Source organism: Malaclemys terrapin, chromosome 5 (assembly GCF_027887155.1).
Source record: "Malaclemys terrapin pileata isolate rMalTer1 chromosome 5, rMalTer1.hap1, whole genome shotgun sequence".
NCBI classification, from domain to species: domain Eukaryota; kingdom Metazoa; phylum Chordata; order Testudines; family Emydidae; genus Malaclemys; species Malaclemys terrapin.
In genome coordinates, this window is record NC_071509.1 from 12,972,248 (window position 1) to 12,994,364 (window position 22,117).

Here is a 22,117-nt window from a genome sequence, read left to right on the forward strand (position 1 = left end):
TGGCGTTCCGGCGATCTACGCCTTACGCTGTTCAATCAGTACTAGGATCTAGAGCAAGACTGGGAGCTGAAGCGGGTCAGCCACCCCGAAGACCTTCCTCCCAACCAAGGAGATCCATGTCACGGGGATACGTACTGGCGAGCTGACGACGGGTGACTCTGCTCCTGGGATCGACTGTCTCGGGCCCGCGACCGGTGCCGAGCAATGGGTGAAGCGCTGGTCTGGTCTTGGTGCTGTTGATGCCAGGAAGGGCGTACCTCTACAGGCCTTTGCCAGGTCATCGATGAGGAGTGTCTCAAGCCCTGCGGGCAGTGCCCTGAGGCCAGAGAATGGCCAAAGCTTTACCGAGCCTGCCTCTCTGCCTTCGAGGCCTGGTGGCTCCACGCAGGCGAGACGTCCCCAGAGATAGGGAGTGGTGCTGCTGAGACGGGAACCTATAAAAAGAACCCGAGGCGGGTTTACCCTTAGACTGTGGTACCGCCGTAGCTGGTGTGGGCAGCACCGGTAGTGCCAGGATATCCTGCACTGCCTCAGGCATTGACGGGACCTGTAACTGACGAAGGTCCGCGTCACTGTCCAGCGTGGCAGACATGGATCGGGATGGGCTAGACCGCTCGACCAGAGCTGGGGCCCAACTCCCACTTGGGAGGTGCCGAGCTGCCCTCCTCCCCTCTCCTTCCCCTTGCGGGATGTAGATCTTCCTCTCCTGGACTTCTTTTGTCGCTTGGCCGGTGCCGGGGAAGGGGATTGGTGACAGTCAGTCGACGGCACCCGTGGGGCGCTCCGCATCGCCCCGAGCACTGCAACGTCGGAGTCGGACCTCAACTACTCCAGAGCTGACTCCATAAGGAGAGCTTTGACATGAATGTCTCACTCCTTCTTGGTCCAAGGCTTGAAGGACTTGCAGTTACAGCACTTGTTGCTTTTATGCGACTCGCCTACACACCTTCAACAACAGTTATGTGGATCGCTGATGGGCATAGGTTTTTTGCAGTGGTTGCAGGGATTAAAGCATGACCCGTCCCTAGGCCGAGTCCTGTTCAGGACTAACCAAGTCAAACACACTAACACTAAGACACTAAGGGATAATTTAACTATGTACAACTATTTTACAAGAAAAAGTTCGTAACACTAAACAAAGTGAAAAGGCTACCCGAAGCAGCAGACGCTCCAGCGTCTGGTAGAAATAAGGAATTGAGGGTGGGGGGAGCCGGCAGCGCCCCTTATACCGTGCCATATGTGCGCCGCTCCAGAGGGTGCCAGAGCTAGTCCCCTACGGATACCCGGATACCACTGAGGGAAAAATGTCTGACAGCGATGCACGTGGGGAGCACACACACCTAATACGGAATGGACATGAGCAAGCGCTTGAAGAAATAGTGTTCTCTGAACCTCTGAGGACAGATCAAGAAGCAATGGGCTTAAATTGCAGCAAGGACAGTTTAGGTTGGACATTAGGAAAAAAAAACTTTGAAACTGTCAGGGTGGTTAAGTACTGGAATAAGTTGCCTAGGGAGGTTGTGGAATCTCCATCAGATTTTTTAAGGGCAGGTTAGACAAACATCTGTCAGGGATGGTCTAGATAATACTTAGTCCTGCCATAAGTGCAGGGGACTGGCCTAGATGACCTCTTGAGGTCCCTTCCAGTCCTATGATTCTATGTACTAATTTAAATCTAGTTCTTTCAAGCCTAATTCTGTTGTTGGATGGTGAAGAGTTTCGCTCAGTCCATGAGAATAAGGTAATTTTTTTTTAAATTGAGATCAAATATCCTTTAAACAGCTGGAGATTAAACAGCAGAAAACAGGCTACTTTTTTTAATTGTAGTCTATATTTCTTTAGAGTATTACTAAAATATATTACTATGAAGGGTCCAAAAATCCTTCAGAAATGGGGAGGAGGAGGGAGAAATGGGATGAAAGAGACCCAAGAAGCACATAGCACAAAAGGAGTCAGGGAGAAGGGTGCAAAGGTGCCATAAAGCTCACATTTGCACTCAAGGGATTCTTAGAACACTGCTGGCTGTGCTTCCACTGGGGGTGGACAATGCAGATGCAAAAAGATTAAGTACTTCATGGGCCTTTGCCCTGGATTCTCTCTCTTTCAAACATTTTATGAGTATCTGACATCTCTTGCAGACATTTAGAAGAGATTTGATTCAGAAGGGAATACAAGACCACTTGAGATGATACCATTAAACCAATGCTTTATGACTATTAAAAGAATGTATCTACAAAGGGTATAACTGCATTCATCTTTGATTTTTCAATTTCAGGTTTATGGCTACTTTTGAAACCAGAGGCGTGACCCGAATGCTAATACTACTGCATCCAGCTTCTGCTTTCACCTTCGAATCTGCACTGCAGTGACACTAAACGCAAGAGTTTTGAAGCTTAGCTAGCACACTCCTCTCCTTCTAGTTTTGGCTCAGCATAGGGTTACCATTCGTCCGGATTCCCCCGGACATGTCCGGCTTTTTGAGCTAAAAATAGCGTCCGGGGGGGAATTTGTAAATGTCCGGACTCCCCCCCCCCCATGTAGAGCATGCGCGGCTAACAGGGCAACCGGCCGGATGGTGCCACTTACATGGGGCTCCGACAGCCAGAGAGAGCCCCTCCTCCTCTCCCCTGCAGCTGAGATCACTCCCTCCCTCCCTCCCTGCATTCGCAGATCGCCTCCGGCAGTATGGAGCTCCTCCCCTGCTGCCCAGTGTGCTGGGATGAACGGCAGGGTAAGGGGGCCAGGGAGGCTCTGGAGGGGGCAGTCAAGAGACGGGGGGGGGGGGGTTGGGAGTTCTGGGGGGTGGATAAGGTTTTGGGCAGTCAGGGTACAGGTAGGGGGTAGGGTCCTGGGGGTCGGGGGGGGAGTTTAGGAGGGGGCAGTTAGTGGACAAGGGACAAGGAGGCTTAGGTAGAGAGTGGGGTTCTAGAGGGCAGTTAGAAGCAGGGGTCCCAGGAGGGGGCAGTCAGGGGACAAGGAGCAGAGGGGGGGTTGGGAGTTCTGGGGGCGGGGTTGTCAGGGGGCAGGGAGCAGAGGGGTGTAGATGGGTCGGGAGTTCTGGGGGGGGGCTGTCGGGGGTGGGGCGTGGTTGGATGGGGCGTGGGAGTCCCAGGGGTCTGTCTGGCGGTGGGGGTGTGGATAAGGGTTGGGGCAGTCAGGGTACAGGTAGGGGGTAGGGTCCTCGGGAGCCAGTTAGGATGGGGGGGGGAGGGGGCAGTCAGAGGACAAGAGGCAGGGAGGCTTAGGTAGGGGGTGGAGTCCTGGGAGGCAGTTAGGGGCAGGGGTCCCAGGAGGGGGCAGTCAGGGGACAAGGAGCGGGGGGAGGGTTGGGGGTTCTGAGGGGGCAGGGCTAGGGCAGGACAGGGGCGGGGCTAGGTCGGGTCTCCTCCCATCCTCTTCTTTTTTGCTTGTTGAAATATGGTAACCCTAACTCAGCATGTCCCAACTGGCAGTCAAGAAGCATTATCTCACATGTAAAAAACTTGTGAAGAGTGATACCAGATGGTGCACAATTCTGAAGTCAAACCAAGTGCACCCTGTCTACAATAGAAGCCCAAAAGCTCTATGTGTAATAGTGCCTAATTTACATGGCATATCGTACATTGTATCTTTAACAAAAAAAAGTTTCTAGTGTTTTAAGAAGGGGAGTGGGAATCAAGACTCCAGACATCCATTCCTAGTTTTGTTATTGACTCAATGTGTGATGCTATCGTCTGTCCTCCCTGCCCACTATCTGAAATATGTACCCTATTCAGGTATTTATCACATACTCACCACCATGGCATATAGGTGCAGACAAATCAACATTCAGTGAGAAGCCTATTTTCCTCTTTCTTATAAGTTCCCTTCCCTCCTAAAACCCTCCGAGTGCTGAGAAGACAAGTGTTTAGGAATTTGGTTCTTTAAAATCCTCAGATAATGTTTTTTAGAGCTCCTTTTAAGAAAACAAAGCGTCTCACATTGCCTCAAGAATCCTTTCTAACCCCTTGCTTGCATTACTTCTGCTCAAGCAATGCCTGTGGCAAAATAAGGGGCTTCAGTCTCCAGAATTGTCAATCTGGCTCCACTGACCATTGCTAAATTCACTAACAACTTGTTACACTGTATACCTATTGCTTAGTTATACGTCATGACATGAAATGATAAACCAACATATTTCAGCTTCAGCATGAATATGCAAGACTTACCAATTCTTCCTTTCTTGTGAATGTGGCCTGGCATGATACCAATTTTGCATTCTCCAGGCTAAAAGAGTAGAAATAACAAATACTTAAAAAAAAAATCACGATGAAAATAATTTTGAAAATTCACCAAAGATGGATTAGTCTCCAAAACATTAAAAGAAATGTTTTTCAAACACTTACATTGATGACTCCAGGGCAATTTGGGCCCACTAGTCGAGTCTTATCCTGACGGATCAGTTTATGTTTAACCCGAACCATATCCTGCTGTGGAATACCTTCTGTAATGCACACAACTAAGGGGATTTCTGCATCAACAGCTTCGTTAATTGCAGCAGCAGCAAATGGAGGAGGCACATATATAACGGAGGCAGTGGCACCTGTTTGTTCTTTAGCCTAAATATGCATTAACAAAAAGCATATGAAACATTCAGTAAACCTTAAGAGTACATTGGGCAACTAACACTTTAAATGTATCTATTTAAATAGATATGACAAAAAATAAATCAGAAGTTTCAAAGTCTATGGTCACAGCAGTTCTGTGCATAGCAATTTAATTCAGATTAACAGGAGATATAAATGGAATAGCTGCAGAACTGATTCCTAAAATAGGTTCACCTTCCAGGGAGTTTACACCACAATCAGCAAAGTGTACTCTTCAGTCCATTTATTCATTCAGTTTTTATGATCAATTTATCAAGAGCTAAAGTCATGAGGGATATCGAACACTCTCCATATAAAATAAAGGTAAGTTGACACCAAATGACTTCTAGGCCCTTATTTTATTTATATGCACAAATGAAAAAGTGACTTTTAAAATGGAAACTGAACTCCAACTCGATACATTGGTTGTGTCCACTATCATACAGACACTGACCACAGACCATCTTGGTTTTATTTCTCACATACTTTAAAACCAGAACTGTAACCATGACTCCACTCTCAGATTCTGTCCCTCTGCAACTCTGGATGCTAGAAAGTTCTAGCATGTTCAACTTTGACAACCTTCCCACCCCCATCTTTACGGTCTAGTGGTCCATTCAATAACTATACGATTACCTCTTTCACGGTGTTAAAGACTGGCAGGCCCAGATGAGTTTTGCCCCCCTTCCCTGGGGAAATTCCACCTACTAGTTTGGTGCCATATTCCAATGCCTGTTGGCTATGAAAGGTGCCCTATAAGAGATACACAGGAAACTTCAGAAGATGCAAGCCAGAAAGAACACTTTTATACCCATTCAAATAAAACATTTAAAAACTGAAGGCATATTATGGAACTGTAATTAAGATCAAATATATGCCAACAAGAGAAAGTAAATTAGAAGCATGTCAAACTCAGAGTAAAATATAAACTACAAGTTGTGTGTATGCCATCTAAAAGGCTCATTTCAATGTTTGTGAAATTGCAGCATGTTTGTCAAACATTCTAAAGAAGTGTAATATTCTAAATCAAAATATTGTTTAAAAAAGGAAACCCAATTATTCCTATTAAAACTGTTGGTACTCTTAACATGTTCCTGTGTTTATATAATCTATGTAGAATCAAAGCAACTTTACGGTTCTAAACGGAGGTGAAAAGAAAAGTTTTGGAATGGGATTTAGAAGAGAGGGAGTGATCTCGATCTTGAAGGGAAATAAAGAGATGCAAGTTTTCTAGATAAATGAGGCAGCACAAGTGAATAAATGAGGACAGAGGAGGATGTCCATGGAAAGGAGGGTGACGTAGGGGAAGAGTGGAGTAAATTCTTGGAGAGATCTGAAAAAGTCAAGAGGGAAATTGTTGTATGTGGAAAAGCTGTGGCGAATGAGGGAGATATGATCTCACTTTCTGGAGAAAGGTAGTAATCTGCCCACAGCATTCTGTACCCATTGGAGTTTAGTATTGTTAAAATAAAGGGATTCATTACAAAGGAGTTACACAATTAACTGTAACACAGACAATCTAAATAAAAAGAGGGATCAATTTAATTAACACAAAAAGGGTTTGAGAGTAAGGGCCCAACTCAGGGAATAAATTTCTATCGAAAATGTATGAAGACAAAAAGTCTGATGCACAAGCACGGTGCATACAAACCTTTCCGCTGAGAATTCAAACAAAATGCATTACGTTATGAACAGAAAAAAGAATTCTGGGTATTCACATGGAAATGAAGGCTATAATTAGAGGTCATTTGCACTATAGATACACAATATATAGTTCCTGCTGAGGAAATTCTGTGCCAAAAAAAGTGAAATTCTGCAAATTTTATTTGTCAATAAATAAATGTGGAGGCTACAGCATGGCAGTGGGGAGCCCAGGCCACTGGCTATATGGAGCTACAGGGAGCTTTGCGACCAGGGGCTGCTAACAGGGAGTTTCGCAAGGGAGTTTGGAAGGGGAGCAGGAAGGGGGCGAGGGTCCCTTGCCAGTTCCATCTGTTTTCTCTTGATTCCCCTTAATACCTATAAAGCAACTACATTCATAACTTTTCGCTTAAACAACCCTTTCAGCTGACAGGGGGCTGCAGACGGGAGTTTGACAGAGGGAGGCTTACGATGGTTAGAAAGACCCGCAACACCTGTGCCAGCACTGCTACTGTCTCCTCCACCTGTGCCTGTAGCCAGACAGAGTGCCTAAGCATGGATGCCTCTACCCAGATCCTGGTGTGGTTTTGCAAAGACTGTAACTTGCAATTTCCACTTACTGATATCCAGGCTGGGGGGACCATCCAATGTGAGAGGTGCCTGCTGGTGGAATCTCTCAGGCAGCAGGTGGGAGAGCTACAGGAGGAGGTGGCTAGGTTGAGGAGCATCCGTATCCATGAGCAATTCCTCGACAGTGTCCATGTGGAGACAGCTGAGGTAGCTGTCCCAGTACACAGGACTGCTGATACACCACTGGTGGAGGAGGAGATGGCTCAGGGTGGACACTGGCAGCTGGTTACTTCTGGCAGCAGGCAGTGCTCCACCCTTGCTCCGAACCCTCCTGCCGTGGTTATAGGTAACCGTTATGCTCTTCTTGACACTGGAAAGAAGGAATCACTCCCTACAGTAAAGGAGGAGAAGCCTCGTACCCCTAAGGCTGGAGAGTCTGCTGCCACCACTGCGAATAGGAAACGTAGGGTAGTGGTGGTCGGAGACTCTCTGCTGAGGGGGACGGAGGCGCCCATCTGTCGCCCTGACATTTCATCTCAGCAGGTATGCTGCCTGCCGGGGGCCCGTATCCGAGACGTTACGGAGGCATTGTCGAGGATTATCCAGCCCTCTGACTACTACCCCATGCTACTCATCCATGTGGGCACAAATGATACTGCGCGGTGTGACACTGAGCGGATCAAGAGTGACTACAGGGCTCTGGGAGTACGGGTGAAGGAGTTTGGAGCGCAGGTGGTATTCTCCTCAATTCTTCCTGTCAAAGGTAGGGGCCCGGGCAGAGACAGATGCATCATGGAGGTGAATGCCTGGCTGCGAAGATGGTGTCGCCAGGAGGGCTTTGGCTTCCTAGACCACGGGATGCTATTCGAGGAAGGACTGCTAGGCAGAGATGGCGTTCACCTTTCGAGGAGAGGAAAGACCCTATTCGGACACAGACTGGCTAACCTAGTGAGGAGGGCTTTAAACTAGGTTCGACGGGGACAGGTGAGCAAAGCCCACAGGTAAGTGGGGAACATGGAGACCGGGGAGATGGGTCGGAAACGAGAGGGAGTGTGGGCTATATTGGCAGAGAGAAAGGAGAGTCAGGACAAAACTGGGAGGAAAGATCAAACCAGTATCTTAGATGCCTATATACAAATGCGAGAAGTATGGGGAATAAGCAGGAAGAACTGGAAGTGCTAATAAATAAATACAACTATGACATTGTTGGCATCACTGAAACTTGGTGGGATAATACACATGATTGGAATGTTGGTGTGGATGGGTACAGCTTGCTCAGGAAGGATAGACAGGGGAAAAAGGGAGGAGGTGTTGCCTTATATATTAAAAATGTACACACTTGGACTGAGGTAGAGATGGACATAGGAGACGGAAGTGTTGAGAGTCTCTGGGTTAGGCTTAAAGGGGCAAAAAACAAGGGAGATGTCATGCTAGGAGTCTACTACAGGCCACCTAACCAGGTGGAAGAGGTGGATGAGGCTTTTTTCAAGCAACTAACAAAATCATCCAAAGCCCAAGATTTGGTGGTGATGGGGGACTTCAACTATCCGGATATATGTTGGGAAAATAACACAGCGGGGAACAGACTATCCAACAAATTCTTGGACTGCATTGGAGACAACTTTTTATTTCAGAAGGTTGAAAAAGCTACTAGGGGGGAAGCTGTTCTAGACTTGATTTTAACAAATAGGGAGGAACTCGTTGAGAATGTGAAAGTAGAAGGCAGCCTGGGTGAAAGTGATCATGAAATCATAGAGTTTACAATTCTAAGGAAGGGTAGAAGGGAGAACAGCAAAATAGAGACAATGGATTTCAGGAAGGCAGATTTTGGGAAGCTCAGAGAGCTGATAGGTAAGGTCCCATGGGAATCAAGACGGAGGGGAAAAACAACTGAGGAGAGTTGGCAGTTTTTCAAAGGGACACTACTAAGGGCCCAAAAGCAAGCTATTCCGCTGGTTAGGTAAGATAGAAAATGTGGCAAAAGACCACCTTGGCTTAACCACGAGATCTTGCACGATCTAAAAAATAAAAAGGAGTCATATAAAAAATGGAAACTAGGACAGATTACAAAGGATGAATATAGGCAAACAACACAGGAATGCAGGGGCAAGATTAGAAAGGCAAAGGCACAAAATGAGCTCAAACTAGCTACGGGAATAAAAGGAAACAAGAAGACTTTTTATCAATACATTAGAAGCAAGAGGAAGACCAAAGACAGGGTAGGCCCACTGCTTAGTGAAGAGGGAGAAACAGTAACAGGAAACTTGGAAATGGCAGAGATGCTTAATGACTTCTTTGTTTCGGTCTTCACCGAGAAGTCTGAAGGAATGCCTAACATAGTGAATGCTAATGGGAAGGGGGTAGGTTTAGCGGATAAAATAAAAAAAGAACAAGTTAAAAATCACTTAGAAAAGTTAGATGCCTGCAAGTCACCCGGGCCTGATGAAATGCATCCTAGAATACTCAAGGAGCTAATAGAGGAGGTATCTGAGCCTCTAGCTATTATCTTTGGAAAGTCATGGGAGACGGGAGAGATTCCAGAAGACTGGAAAAGGGCAAATATAGTGCCCATCTATAAAAAGGGAAATAAAAACAACCCAGGTAACTACAGACCAGTTAGTTTAACTTCTGTGCCAGGGAAGATAATGGAGCAAGTAATTAAGGAAATCATCTGCAAACACTTGGAAGGTGGTAAGGTGATAGGGAATAGCCAGCATGGATTTGTGAAGAACAAATCATGTCAAACCAATCTGATAGCTTTCTTTGATAGGATAACGAGCCTTGTGGATAAGGGTGAAGCGGTGGATGTGGTATACCTAGACTTTAGTAAGGCATTTGATACAGTCTCGCATGATATTCTTATCGATAAACTAGGCAAATACAAATTAGATGGGGCTACTATAAGGTGGGTGCATAACTGGCTGGATAACCGTACTCAGAGAGTTGTTATTAATGGTTCCCAATCCTGCTGGAAAGGCGTAACGAGTGGGGTTCCGCAGGGGTCTGTTTTGGGACCGGCTCTGTTCAATATCTTCATCAACGACTTAGATATTGGCATAGAAAGTACGCTTATTAAGTTTGCGGATGATACCAAACCGGGAGGGATTGCAACTACTTTGGAGGACAGGGTCATAATTCAAAGTGATCTGGACAAATTGGAAAAATGGTCCGAGTTAAACAGGATGAAGTTTAACAAAGACAAATGCAAAGTGCTCCACTTAGGAAGGAAAAATCAGTTTCACACATACAGAATGGGAAAAGACTGTCTAGGAAGGAGTACGGCAGAAAGGGATCTAGGGGTTATAGTGGACCACAAGCTAAATATGAGTCAACAGTGTGATGCTGTTGCAAAAAAAGCAAACATGATTCTGGGATGCATTAACAGGTGTGTTGTGAGCAAGACACGAGAAGTCATTCTTCCGCTCTACTCTGCTCTGGTTAGGCCTCAGCTGGAGTATTGTGTCCAGTTCTGGGCGCCGCATTTTAAAAAAGATGTGGAGAAATTGGAAAGGGTCCAAAGAAGAGCAACAAGAATGATTAAAGGTCTTGAGAACATGACCTATGAAGGAAGGCTGAAAGAATTGGGTTTGTTTAGTTTGGAAAAGAGAAGACTGAGAGGGGACATGATAGCAGTTTTCAGGTATCTAAAAGGGTGTCATAAGGAGGAGGGAGAGAACTTGTTCACCTTAGCCTCTAAGGATAGAACCAGAAACAATGGGTTTAAACTGCAGCAAGGGAGGTCTAGGTTGGACATTAGGAAAAAGTTCCTAACTGTCAGGGTGGTTAAACACTGGAACAAATTGCCTAGGGAGGTTGTGGAATCTCCGTCTCTGGAGATATTTAAGAGTAGGTTAGATAAATGTCTATCAGGGATGGTCTAGACAGTATTTGGTCCTGCCATGCGGGCAGGGGACTGGACTCGATGACCTCTCGAGGTCCCTTCCAGTCCTATAATCTATGAATCTATGAATATGAATCTATGGAGGTGGGAGATCACCCTGCAGCCCCTCCCTACCCCCAACATGGAATTGGCCACGAGGCTGCACCCAACCCTAACCCAGCACAAGGGCTAGGCCTCCCCCAGAAACACCCCAGGGTCCTGCCCCTCTGCACCAGGCACATCAGGTGTGGGCAGGCAGGTTTAGCCCAGCAGGATCCAAGTGTAGAGGGGCTTAGGGTGGGGGGATCCAAGTGTGGGGTAAGAGGGTTCTCTGTGGGGCAATCTGGGTACAAGTGGCTCAGTGGGGGGGATCTGAATGCACAGGGGCTCATTGAGGGGGAAAGGGGGTGTTTCCAGATGCAGGGGGGTCCAGGGGAAGGTGGTTGAGGCTCAGCAAGAGCAGTGTGTGTGTGTGTGTGGGGGGGGGAGGTTGGGGCTTGGCAGGGGGAATCTGGGTGCTGGGGGAGCAGAGCTTGCTGGGGTGGGGGTCCAGGTGCAGGTGGTTGGGGCTCCATTGGATAGGGGTCTGGGTGTGGAGGGCTTGTCAGAGTGGTCCAGGTGAAGGGGGTGGGGCTTGTTGAGGTGGGGATTTGATACGCCTGCTTAAAACGGGGGGAGCCCCAGCTGCTGCTGCCCAGGGGACACCACATGCTGGGCTCCTGCCCCTTCCCATGATTCCCCCATCCCCCCCCTTTCTCTCTTCACTATCCCCTGCCCCATCCCCCTTCCCTAACTCTTACATCCCCCTCCTCCTGCCCCATCTGCCCCCCACTCCCCTATTTCCCCCGTTGGCACTCACTGTTGTGCAGAAACAGGATAGTTCCCAGCACACAGAAGAAGAACATGACCGGCACTAGTACCCAGGAGGCAGCATCTAAGTGGTACCCTCCTTGAACTGGGAAGCTCTGCACTCGTAGAAATGGGGTGGCAGTGGCACATGACCCCATGTGTCCCTACATACCTTGCCTGCTTGTGCCCCCCACAAAATTACACGCATGAGCATCCCTGTTCTGTTCCCTCCCCACCACCACAGCTTCCCTTTGCTTCCTCTCAGAAAATGACAGGGAAACAAAGAAATCTGCAGGGGGACACAAATTCTGCACGCGTGCAATGGCACAGAATTCCCACAGGAGTAATATAATGGGACATCTGGACATAATGAATAGCTATTTTACAGTGCACATTAAAGTTTTAAATGACCTTCAGAATACAGCATGCCTTTTTTTCTTTTAGATCAGAGCAGTTAGGCTCCAAATCACAAGGTAATAGTTCAGTTAGTTAGTTCTCCCCTGCCAATACATTTTCAGACAGCATAGCAGAGGCCCACATTTTAATATTCCAAATCAGCTTTAAGAGATCACAAACATGATAATCAAGTGCAAAAAAACAATATTGGCAGCTGCTGCTAATTCATATCAATGCACTTCTGCTATCTAATGCAGTCTTTTCATCATTCAAATGTGTAACAATGAGAGAATGTGAAAGAAGGATTAAATGAATTAAGATGACAAAGAATTAAACTGATTCTCTGTGGAAAATAAACTCTTAATTTAAAACAAAAGGCATTGTCTCAATGATAACATTTGAATGAACAATCACTAACCAGAGAAGTTAAAGAGCGCAGTTGCTGAATTTGAGCATGAACTGGATTGGAAACAGTGGGATTCCAGGTTGCTGTCGGAAATTGAAAATACAAAGAATAAAGTGACTACACAAGGCAACCTCTTATTCAGAGGACACAAAGCTTCAATTAACACATATCATGGAGGATTGGTTCTAAACAAAATAAGGATGAAAGTCAGTGGTGTCAAACAGTAACAGAATTATATACAGGATATGGTTTTGCAGCGTAGCAACACACAATGCTTGAAGCAAACTGCTTCATCAATGAAGAACATTTCCCTTTATCCAGAAGATAATTCAGCAGAAAAAATTCAAAGCGGAAAACAGGAAAGCTGTTTCTACAAAGAATAAATATTTTCCTCACAGAACCTTTTGAAGAAATACCTTATATTGGATGTGGCGACAAGGCTAAATAAAGCAAACAGTGATATAATAAGATAACCCAGCTTTTAAAACGTCTGCATTTGCTAGAAGGACATATATATGCACAACAAATAAAACCAAAAATATGGAACACCTGTTAAATCTCTTGGCTACTCAGTTTTTTCCATTTAAAGAAGGTTATACTAAGCATTTCATCTATACCAAAGATACGCACCTGTTTGCCAGTAAAACCCTGACAGATAACCTTTGTATTTTTATTGATATAAAGATTTTTCCGTGTGGCTGAATAGGAACAGTGACGTACTCCATTCTGCTGCACTAAAAATAATAAAATAAAAAGGTTAATAATCGCTTGTGTTTCTAGAATCTTACTTTTACCCTTCTATATGGCCTTACAAATGTTACTGAACTAAGCCTTTCAACACCCCATGAATCAGACACGACTTCATTCTACAGTTACATAAGGGAAGGACAGACTCAGATTTTCAGAAAGCTTTAATTTTGGGTGCCCTACCTTAGATACCTCAGGCCTGATTCCCAGGGGTGCTGAGCACCTGTAGCTCCCATTGACTTTGTCTGGAGCGTGGGTAGGGTTGCCAACTCTCCCAGACTGGCCGGGAGTCTCCCAGAATCTATCTCCCAGTGGCTACTGAAACCAGTCCGGGAGATTTTAATAGACTGCTAAAAGTCCGGTTGGTGGTGCAGCAGGTCTAAGGTAAGCATACCTGCGCTGGCTCTGTGCAACTCCTGGAAGTGACTGGCATGTCCCTCTGGCTCCTGGGTGCAGAGGGTTTCAGCGTGCTGCCCCCCCATGCTGAGTGCCAACTCTGCAGTGTCCATTGGCCAGGAATCACAGCCAATGGGAGCTGTGGGGCTGGTGCCTGCATGCAGGGGCAGCACGCAGAACCACCTGGCCACCCCTGAACCTTGGAGCTGATATGCCAGTCACTTCAGGGGGCTGCCCGAGGTAAGCACCATCCAGCCAAAGCCTGCACCCCTCATCCCCTCCCGTACCCCAACCCCCTCCAGCCCTGAGCCCCCTCCAGCCCTGAGCCCCCTCCAGCCCTGAGCCCCCTCCCAGAGCCTGCACCCCAACCCCCTGTTGCAGGCTCAGCCTGGAGCCCTCTCCCACACTCTGAACCCCTCGGCCCTACCCTCCAGCCCAGAGCACACACACCCCTCCTGCACCCCAACCCCTTGCCCCAGTCTGGTGAAAGTGAGTGAGGGTGGGGGAGAGGCTGGAGGGAGGGGGGTTTTGGAGAAGGGGTGGGGCAGGGATAAGGCCTCAGGGAAGGGAAGGGGCAGGGCAGGGTGTTTGGGTTTGTGCAGTTAGACAGATGGCAACCCTAAGTGTGGGTGCTCAGCATATGAAGAATCAGGCCCTAACTAACTGTTTAAAAAACAAATAAAAAAATACATCCAACAACAGAGGACACTTTTAAAAACATGGCCTAAGACTTAACCACGGCCACAGAGTGAGGCATTGTCAGAACTGAGAATGGAGCCAGCTCCTCGGTCCCAATAGCCACACAACCTCATACATATACGTATACATACACACACACACACACACACCCTACCCTACCTCTTAGCCAATCTGAAAAATCTAGCATGTTGAGTGATCCTCAGAAGGATCACTCCAGGGTGAAGATTCAGTGAGAGAAGCTTTTTCCAATACTTTCCTAGCTGCTAGGGCTTAGAAACCACAAGCTTAAAATCATGCTTGGACTCATGGGGAAAAGGAAGACCCTCCATCAACACCACCAGCACCACTTTCCATCTAATTCAGCAAGAGGATGCTTGCATGTGCCTCTTCTCACTGCTTCTAACGCCGTAAAGATATGCAGCTAAAGAAAACCAATGAGTACAGAAAAGGGAACTAATTGCCTTCCCATTGAACAGTTAAGGCATTCTATTGTTGCATCATCCGCTCGATGGCAAAGCACAGTTTAATTTACTTGTGTGAAATGTAAGATAAGAGATGGCTACGGAAAAGAGGGACAGATTCTTCACAAATCCTTTTGCAAAAAGGTCAGCTGTAGCAGAGAATTTCAACCCTATAATGGGCCTTGGATAGTTTAGAAATCCTCCCTAACCGGGCTGTATTTTATGACACTTATTCTAAGCAGGAAATTGTACATTCCTAGCACACAGCACAGTCAATATTAGTATACGTTACAAGAGATGTGGTGCTGTTCAGGTACCTAAAGTCTTAAGAGGAAAAAACGTTAAGAGATGAACTTTAAGAAAAAGGGAGGAAGTGGAAAGTAAGGGGAAGCTAAAATAAAGATATCCTATCTGGACTGTCTTCGGTTTGAACAGGCACATGCTCAAGTGTGCCTCTGGGGAGCCACATCATTTAAAAAACAAGACCACAGTATGTAGAGTTCACTGGCTGGAAAAAACATAAAAGAAAAATAACTCTCCAAGTATTTTACAAACAACGTATTATATGGAGATATACCTATCTCATAGAAATGGAAGGGACCTTGAGAGGTCATTGACTCCAGTCCCCTGCCTTCACAGCAGGACCAAGTACTGTCCCTGACAGATTTTTGCCCCAGATCCCTAAATGCCCCCCTTGAGGATTGAACTCATAACCCTGGGTTTAGGAGGCCAATGCTCAAACCACTGAACTATCCCTCCCAACTCTGCTTCAACACAAGCTCTTATGACCAGATACACGTACTTGTCTACTTACCACTACATGTTACTGACATGTTAAAATAAAGGCACCAGATAGAAATTGCAATTATAGAAGGCTTATTAGTCGAGGCTTCATTTACACAATATTTAAAACCTAAGCAGTTGCAAGTTTTTTTTTCCCCACGGAGAGGCTAAAGGGGCAGTAATCCTACTGAGATCTCTCTTTGCAAAGAACTTTTTAAAGATAAAGCCTGTGTGTGTGTGTGTACCTCCATTCAACCTAAATGAGAAGCAAGGCTAAACCAACATCAAAAGAAGTTTATACATTATTAAGTCAAGTCTGATTTCTCCAGCAAGCGCTGTAGTCTTTTCCCTACTTTTCAGTCATGCCAAAAAATGTGAAGAATTATAATAGCACATGCCTGTCAAACAAATTTAACTCTAACTGTTCTACTTAAAGCATTAAGAAAAGCCGTACATCAAATAAGACTTCATGGGCAGATCCTTACTCCCACACAGAGCCTCGTTCAAGTCAGTGACAAACACCTGCCAGGGATGGTCTAGATATTACTTAGTCCTGCCTTGAGTGCAGGGGACTGGACTAGATCATGTCTCGAGGTCCCGTCCAGTTCTATGATTCTGTGATTCTATGTCTGATTCCAACCTATCAGGTAATCAGTCTTGTTTTCTTGAAGAACCATTGGGAAAAGAATGTTACACGAGACTCTACATAGCACCAAACATTTTGAACAGTCAATAAAATTAGAGTTTAAAGGGAAAATGGATAGGGAGGCTCACAGCATATAACAGAACTTCTAGATATGCATGTCATCAGTCTGTTAAGAAGTCAGAAAAGCCTTTGCAATAGTTCAATCTAATCACTTGCTTTTGTCTGCTTGATCAATATTGCTGGAAGCAATAAACAAATAAATATTATTCGAAATAAACAATGTTACATACATTTCTTTAAGTTTTAAGAGAAACCATTAAGCCAATAGATCAAGTAGGTCCAGGTCTGAAGCTCTAATAAACATATTGAATGTGATTTTAAGGTAATCTTTAGCAGACCGAAGTTTCAGTCAGGGAAAAATGTGTTATTTTAAACTAGTGCAGCTAAGTGTGAACACACTTACCTCAATTTAAACCTGGTTACATCAATTACAAGGGCAAACTAAACTGCTGTGAGGTTTAAATGGAGGTAAGCATCCACAAAAATGGACAATGGTTAAAAAAAAAAAAAAAAAAAACCACCCACACACAAAACATAAACGTAGCTTGTTGAACCAGTGTAACTATGTGGTTAGACCAGGTCCATGTATGTTGGAACCTGTGTGTGCCCGGACATTGACAGCAAGTCCAGAGCCAAAAAAAGACTCTTGAAATTTGACTTCCCATATATTTGTATATAAAGAATCACTCCTACACACTGGCTAGTTAAAGTACATTTATAAAAAAAGATCCTTTTAAAAGGCTTACTACGCTGACCCTTCTAGGGTGAACAGGAATAGCTGAATTATCCACGGTCAAGGTTCCATGTCAATTAACATTTCAATATTGAGAAGGACTCTAAGCTAGACAGTAGAAAGATGTTCTCAGTGAACATATTTATAATGCAGCACAAAGTCTATTTTAAGTGTTTTCAGTGATTAAATCTGTACATTATTAAAAAAACTGCGATGGACTAAATTTATATTATAACATCATACCACCAGTTCCATTGTTAAGGTTCAACTGACTATTCCATATCTATTTTCGGGGGCTTATTAAAAAATTTTGGAGGCTGAGATGTGTCAGATTCAGTCCTATGGAGAATTAAATAATAATTAAAAAAAAAAAAGAGCGCGCACACTTGCTGAGCCTTTCACAAGCCGGCCAAGTGTGAAAAGAGATGCATCTTCCAATGTTTAAAATGTTAATTTTTATGCACTCTGATAACTCAAAACCAGCTTAAACGCCAAGCTTTCCATGGATTTGTCCTGAAGCATGTTACATGGTTTTTACATGGCAGAAGAAATTTGATTCAGGAAAAAATGTAGTTGAAGGGGGGGGGGAGGGGGAGAGGATATAGGCATGAGCAGATTGTTATCCTCAGCTGTATACTGTCTAGTGCAAGGGTTCTCATAATTTTTTGGGTGGCCTCATCATGTGGTCACCAACTCTTGCGAGTGTGCATTCTGACACTTCTTCCTAAAATACTTAATTAACTTTAGAAAAATAAATATGCACGTATACACACCCAAATCTTTAATTTATTCATGTAGGGTTGTTTTTTTTTGGGGGGGGGGCAGATTCAATAATAAAAACAATGCACAGTTGTCTCTATTCTTTACTGGAACTAAACAGAATATCACTTCTCGCTGCCTCCCAGCTAGTATCACTTTTCACAGCAGACTTGATAGCTGGCCAGGAGGCTGTGAAAAATGAATTTTTTATGTTTGTTAATATAGCACTTTTCACAGCCCCAACCTAGCTAGCAAGCCTGCTGTGAAGTCTGCATTAGTAAGTTTGATGTAAAAAGTGATATTAACGAAACATACAAATATCACCTTTCACAGCAAGCTTACTCAGTCTGGGAAAGCCCCAATACAGCAAGCTCTGGGGGAAGGGGGGGCCTGGGGTCCCAGATTTGAAGCCTGAAGCCCCACCACCCCCACGAAGGTGGGTCAGGAACTCACTGGCCATCTGGAGTCCAAGGTTCCGCCAGCATGCCTACATGTCTCCAGATGCAGTGCAGAGCACCACCCCCTGCTGGCGGCATTAGCAAACACCAAGGCAGTTGTATACAGTAGCAACAGGGAGGGGAGTAGCTGCTGCTTTGCCCTCCACCACTCAGGAGGCTGTCCTGGTGATTGCATGCGGCATGTGGCCACATTTGAGAAACACTGGTCTAGTGAGTGCACTGTATCCGAACAGCAAATGGGCAAGGTCAATACATGGGCAATGCTAGAAGTCTAAATAATAAAATGGGTGAACTAGAGTGCCTGGTATTAAATGAGGATAATGATACAATAGGCATCACAGAAACTTTGTGGAATGAGGATAATCAATGGGATACAATAATATCAGGGTACAAAATATATCGAAGGACAGAAGAGGTCATGCTGGTGGGGGAGTGGCATTATATGTGAAAGAAAGCATAGAATCAAATTAAGTAAAAATCGTTAATGAATCAAACTGTACCATAGAATCTCTATGGATAGAAATTCCATTCCTCATAAAGAATATAGCAGGAGGGATATATTACCGACCATCTGACCAGGATAGTGATAGTGACTATGAAATGCTCAGGGAGATTAGAGAGGGTATTAAAGTTAATTCAATAATAATAATAATGGGGATTTCACTTATCCCCATATTGGCTGGGTACATGTCACCTAAGGATGGGGTGCGTAGATAAAGTTTCTTGACACCGTAAATGACTGCTTCTTGGAGCAGCTAGTCCTGGAACCCACCGAAGGAGAGGCAATTCTTGATTTTGTCCTAAGAGGAGCTCAGGATCTGGTCGAAGAGGTGAATATAGCTGGACTGCTTGGTAATAGTGACCATAATATAATTAAATTTAATTTCCCTGTGGCAGGAAAAACACCACAGCGGCCCAACACTGTAGCATTTAATTTCAGAAAGGGGAACTACACAAAAATGAGGTTAGTTAAACAGAAAATAAAGGGTACAGTGCCAAAAGTGAAATCTCTGCAAGCTGCATGGGAACTTTTTAAAGACACCAGAATAGAGGCTCAATTGAAATGTATACCCCAAATTAAAAAAACATTGCAAGAGAACCAAAAAAGAGCCACCATGGTTAAACAACGTAAAAGAAGCAGTGAGAGGCAAAAAGGCATCCTTTAAAAAGTGGAAGTTAAATCCTAGTGAGGAAAATAGAAAGGAGCATAAACGCTGGCAAAAAAAGTGTAAAAATACAATTAGGAAGGCCAAAAAAGAATTTGAGGAACAGTTAGCCAAAGACTCAAAAAGTAATAGCAATTTTTTTTTTTTTTTTTTTTTTTAAAAGTACATCAGAAGCAGGATGCCTGCTAAACAACCAGTGAGGCCACTGGACGATTGAGGTGCTAAAGGAGCACTCAAGGATGATAAGGCCATTGCAGAGAAACTAAATGAATTCTTTGCGTCTGTCTTCATGGCTGAGGATGTGAGGGAGACTCCCAAACCTGAGCCATTCGTTTTAGGTGACAGATCTGAGGAACTGTCCTAGATTGAGGTATCATTAGAGGAGGTTTTGGAACAAATTGATAAATTAAACAGCAATAAGTCACCAGGACCAGATGGTATTCTCCTGAGAGTTCTGAAGGAACTCAGATGTGAAATTGCAGAATTACTAACTGTAGTCTGTAACCTATCATTTAAATCAGCTTCTGTACCAGATGACTGGAGGATAGCTAATGGGACTCCAATTTTTAAAAAGGGCTCCAGAGGCGATCCTGGCAATTACAGGCCTGTATGCCCGGTACTGAAGTCAGGCTAACTGGTTGAAACTATAATGAAGAACAATATTGTCAGACATATCAATGAACATAATTTGTTGAGGAAGAGTCAACATGGTTTTAGTAAAAAGCAACAGAGAGGCCTGTGGCACCTTTAAGACTGACAGAAGTATTGCAGCATTAGCTTTCGTGGGTGAATGCCCACTTCATCAGACGCAAGTGGGCTAGATGGACTTTTGGTCTGACCCAGTAGGGCCATTCTTATGTTCTTAGGTCTACTTATCCTAACCATGTCCAAAAAGTGACTGTAAAAGTGGCATAATAAGGCCCCACATTTATTGTTTAAGACCTTCTCTATACTGGCAAAGAGTACCAAGAATCCTAATCTTAACTGATTACTTCTTGTTTGTATTACAGTAGTGCTAGAGGCCCCTGTAACACTTTCCTGGGGTACTCAGAGTTGTGAGGCATCTCATCACCACGACCTGCCCTTAGCGTGAGGAAGCCTTGTATGTGCCTGCTGTGAAACCACCAGCCTCTGGCAACATGAGTAGAGCTGCTGAGCCTTCCAGGCCTGACTCACTCTGTGTAGATTAATGATAGGCACACAACAACCATCTAGTCCTCTGAGCGTCCCTCTGGAGTGCCCAACCCTGTTCTTTTCAAGGAGAGTTTCTGCAATTGCTTAAAATAAATGTATATAGTTATAGCGTACCCTCCTGGGTAGCAAAAAGATGTACCAGATCTAGTGTAGAGAGGCTCTAGGATTATATCAACCAATGATAATTCATCTTTCCTTAGAAAAGATCTGAGGTACAAATGGAAAAGTAGATTAAAATTGAGACTTCAAAATTGAGGCTTTCCACTTTGTGATTTAAATCAAACCACTGTAAGATAAGAGGAAACATGCAGAAGACAACTTTGGAAAAGATACACCATGACCTCTTATGTGAAAAAAAAAAATGGAGTGACGATATGAAGGGAAAGAAAGTATAATAAAAGCAAGAGGGCTGTAGCAAGATTTTTTAAATAGTTTATTGAATAGCAAGTTGTTGTTACACGCACATACGGTACCCCACTTTTCCTCTTCACCTTTGCCTTGTTTCATCAATCAAGATGAGCAGCTCTTGTTCCTCGTCTCCAAGCATTCTTGTCAAGTGCATCTTCCAGGCTGACACCAACCTTCCTCATGTCACAGAATCATAGAAATGTAGAGATGGAAAGGACCTTGAGAGGTCATCTAGTCCAACCACCCTGGCTGAGGCAAGACCACGTAAAAGCAGACCATCCCCTGACAGATATTTGTCCTTCTGTCCAGTGGTTAAGTATCCTTATAGTTTGAAGCTTTTTACTAATATCTAACCTAAATCTCCCTTGCTCCAGACTAAGCCCATCACTTCTTGTCCTACCTTCACTGCACACAGAAAACAATTGATCACAGTCCTCTCCTATAACATCACCACATGTTATTAGATATCCCTCAGTTTTCTCAAGATTTAACACAACTAGGTTTTTTTTAAGCTTTCCTTATAGGTCAGGTTTTCTAAACCATTTATCTTTTTTTTTTGCTCACCTCTGGACTCTCTCCAATTTATCCACATCTTTCCAATGTGTGGTGTCCAGAATCAGACAGTTTTCCAGCTGAGGCCTCACCAGTGTTGAATGGAGCGGGATAATTACCTCCCACGTCTTACATACAACACTCCTGTGAATACACCCCAGAACATTAGCCTTTTTTGCAACTGCATCACATTGTTGACTCACACTCAATTTGTGATCCACTATAATCAAGATCTTTTTCAGCAGTAGTACTGCCTAGCCAGTTATTCCCCATTTTGTAGTTGTGCATTTGATTTTGCCTTCCTAAATGAAGCACTTTGCACTTCATTGAATTTCATCTTGTTGATTTCAGACTAATTCTCTAATTTGCCAACATAGTATTTGCAGCCCCTTGCAGGTTTGGTGTCATCGGCAAGTTTTATACGCACTCTCCACTCCATTATCCAAGTCATTCATGAAATTATTAACTAGTACCGGACCCAGGACTGACCCCTGCGGGACCCCACTAGATATGCCCTGTCAGTTTGACAGAAACCACTGATACTGAGTACAGACTTTCAACTAGTTGTGCACCCCCTTATAGTAATTTCATCTAGACCACATTTCTCTAGTTTGCTTATGAGAATTATGTGGGGCTGTGCTAAAAGCCTTACTAATATCAAGATACAAGGGGGGCAAGCTATAGATGTGATGTAAGCCAGTAACTCTGT

General features: G+C 44.6%; 1 protein-coding gene across 3 annotated transcripts in view; it reads right to left on the bottom strand.

The window, feature by feature from the left end:
- SUCLG1 (succinate-CoA ligase GDP/ADP-forming subunit alpha) overlaps positions 1-22,117 on the bottom strand; it is a 40,394-nt gene that overhangs the window by 12,664 nt on the left and 5,613 nt on the right. Inside the window, exons 1-5 of one of the 3 annotated variants that reach the window (XM_054030793.1) lie at positions 21,421-21,496; positions 12,977-13,080; positions 5,241-5,357; positions 4,365-4,577; positions 4,188-4,245 (exon numbers count right to left, since the gene is read on the bottom strand). In XM_054030793.1, coding sequence (XP_053886768.1) covers positions 4,188-4,245; positions 4,365-4,577; positions 5,241-5,357; positions 12,977-13,080; positions 21,421-21,448 — 520 coding nt within the window. In that variant the 5' untranslated portion in view covers positions 21,449-21,496. Of the gene's footprint in view, positions 1-4,187; positions 4,246-4,364; positions 4,578-5,240; positions 5,358-12,358; positions 12,435-12,976; positions 13,081-21,420; positions 21,497-22,117 lie in introns of those variants that run through there. The other 2 variants (XM_054030792.1, XM_054030794.1) reach the window with 2 other exon arrangements.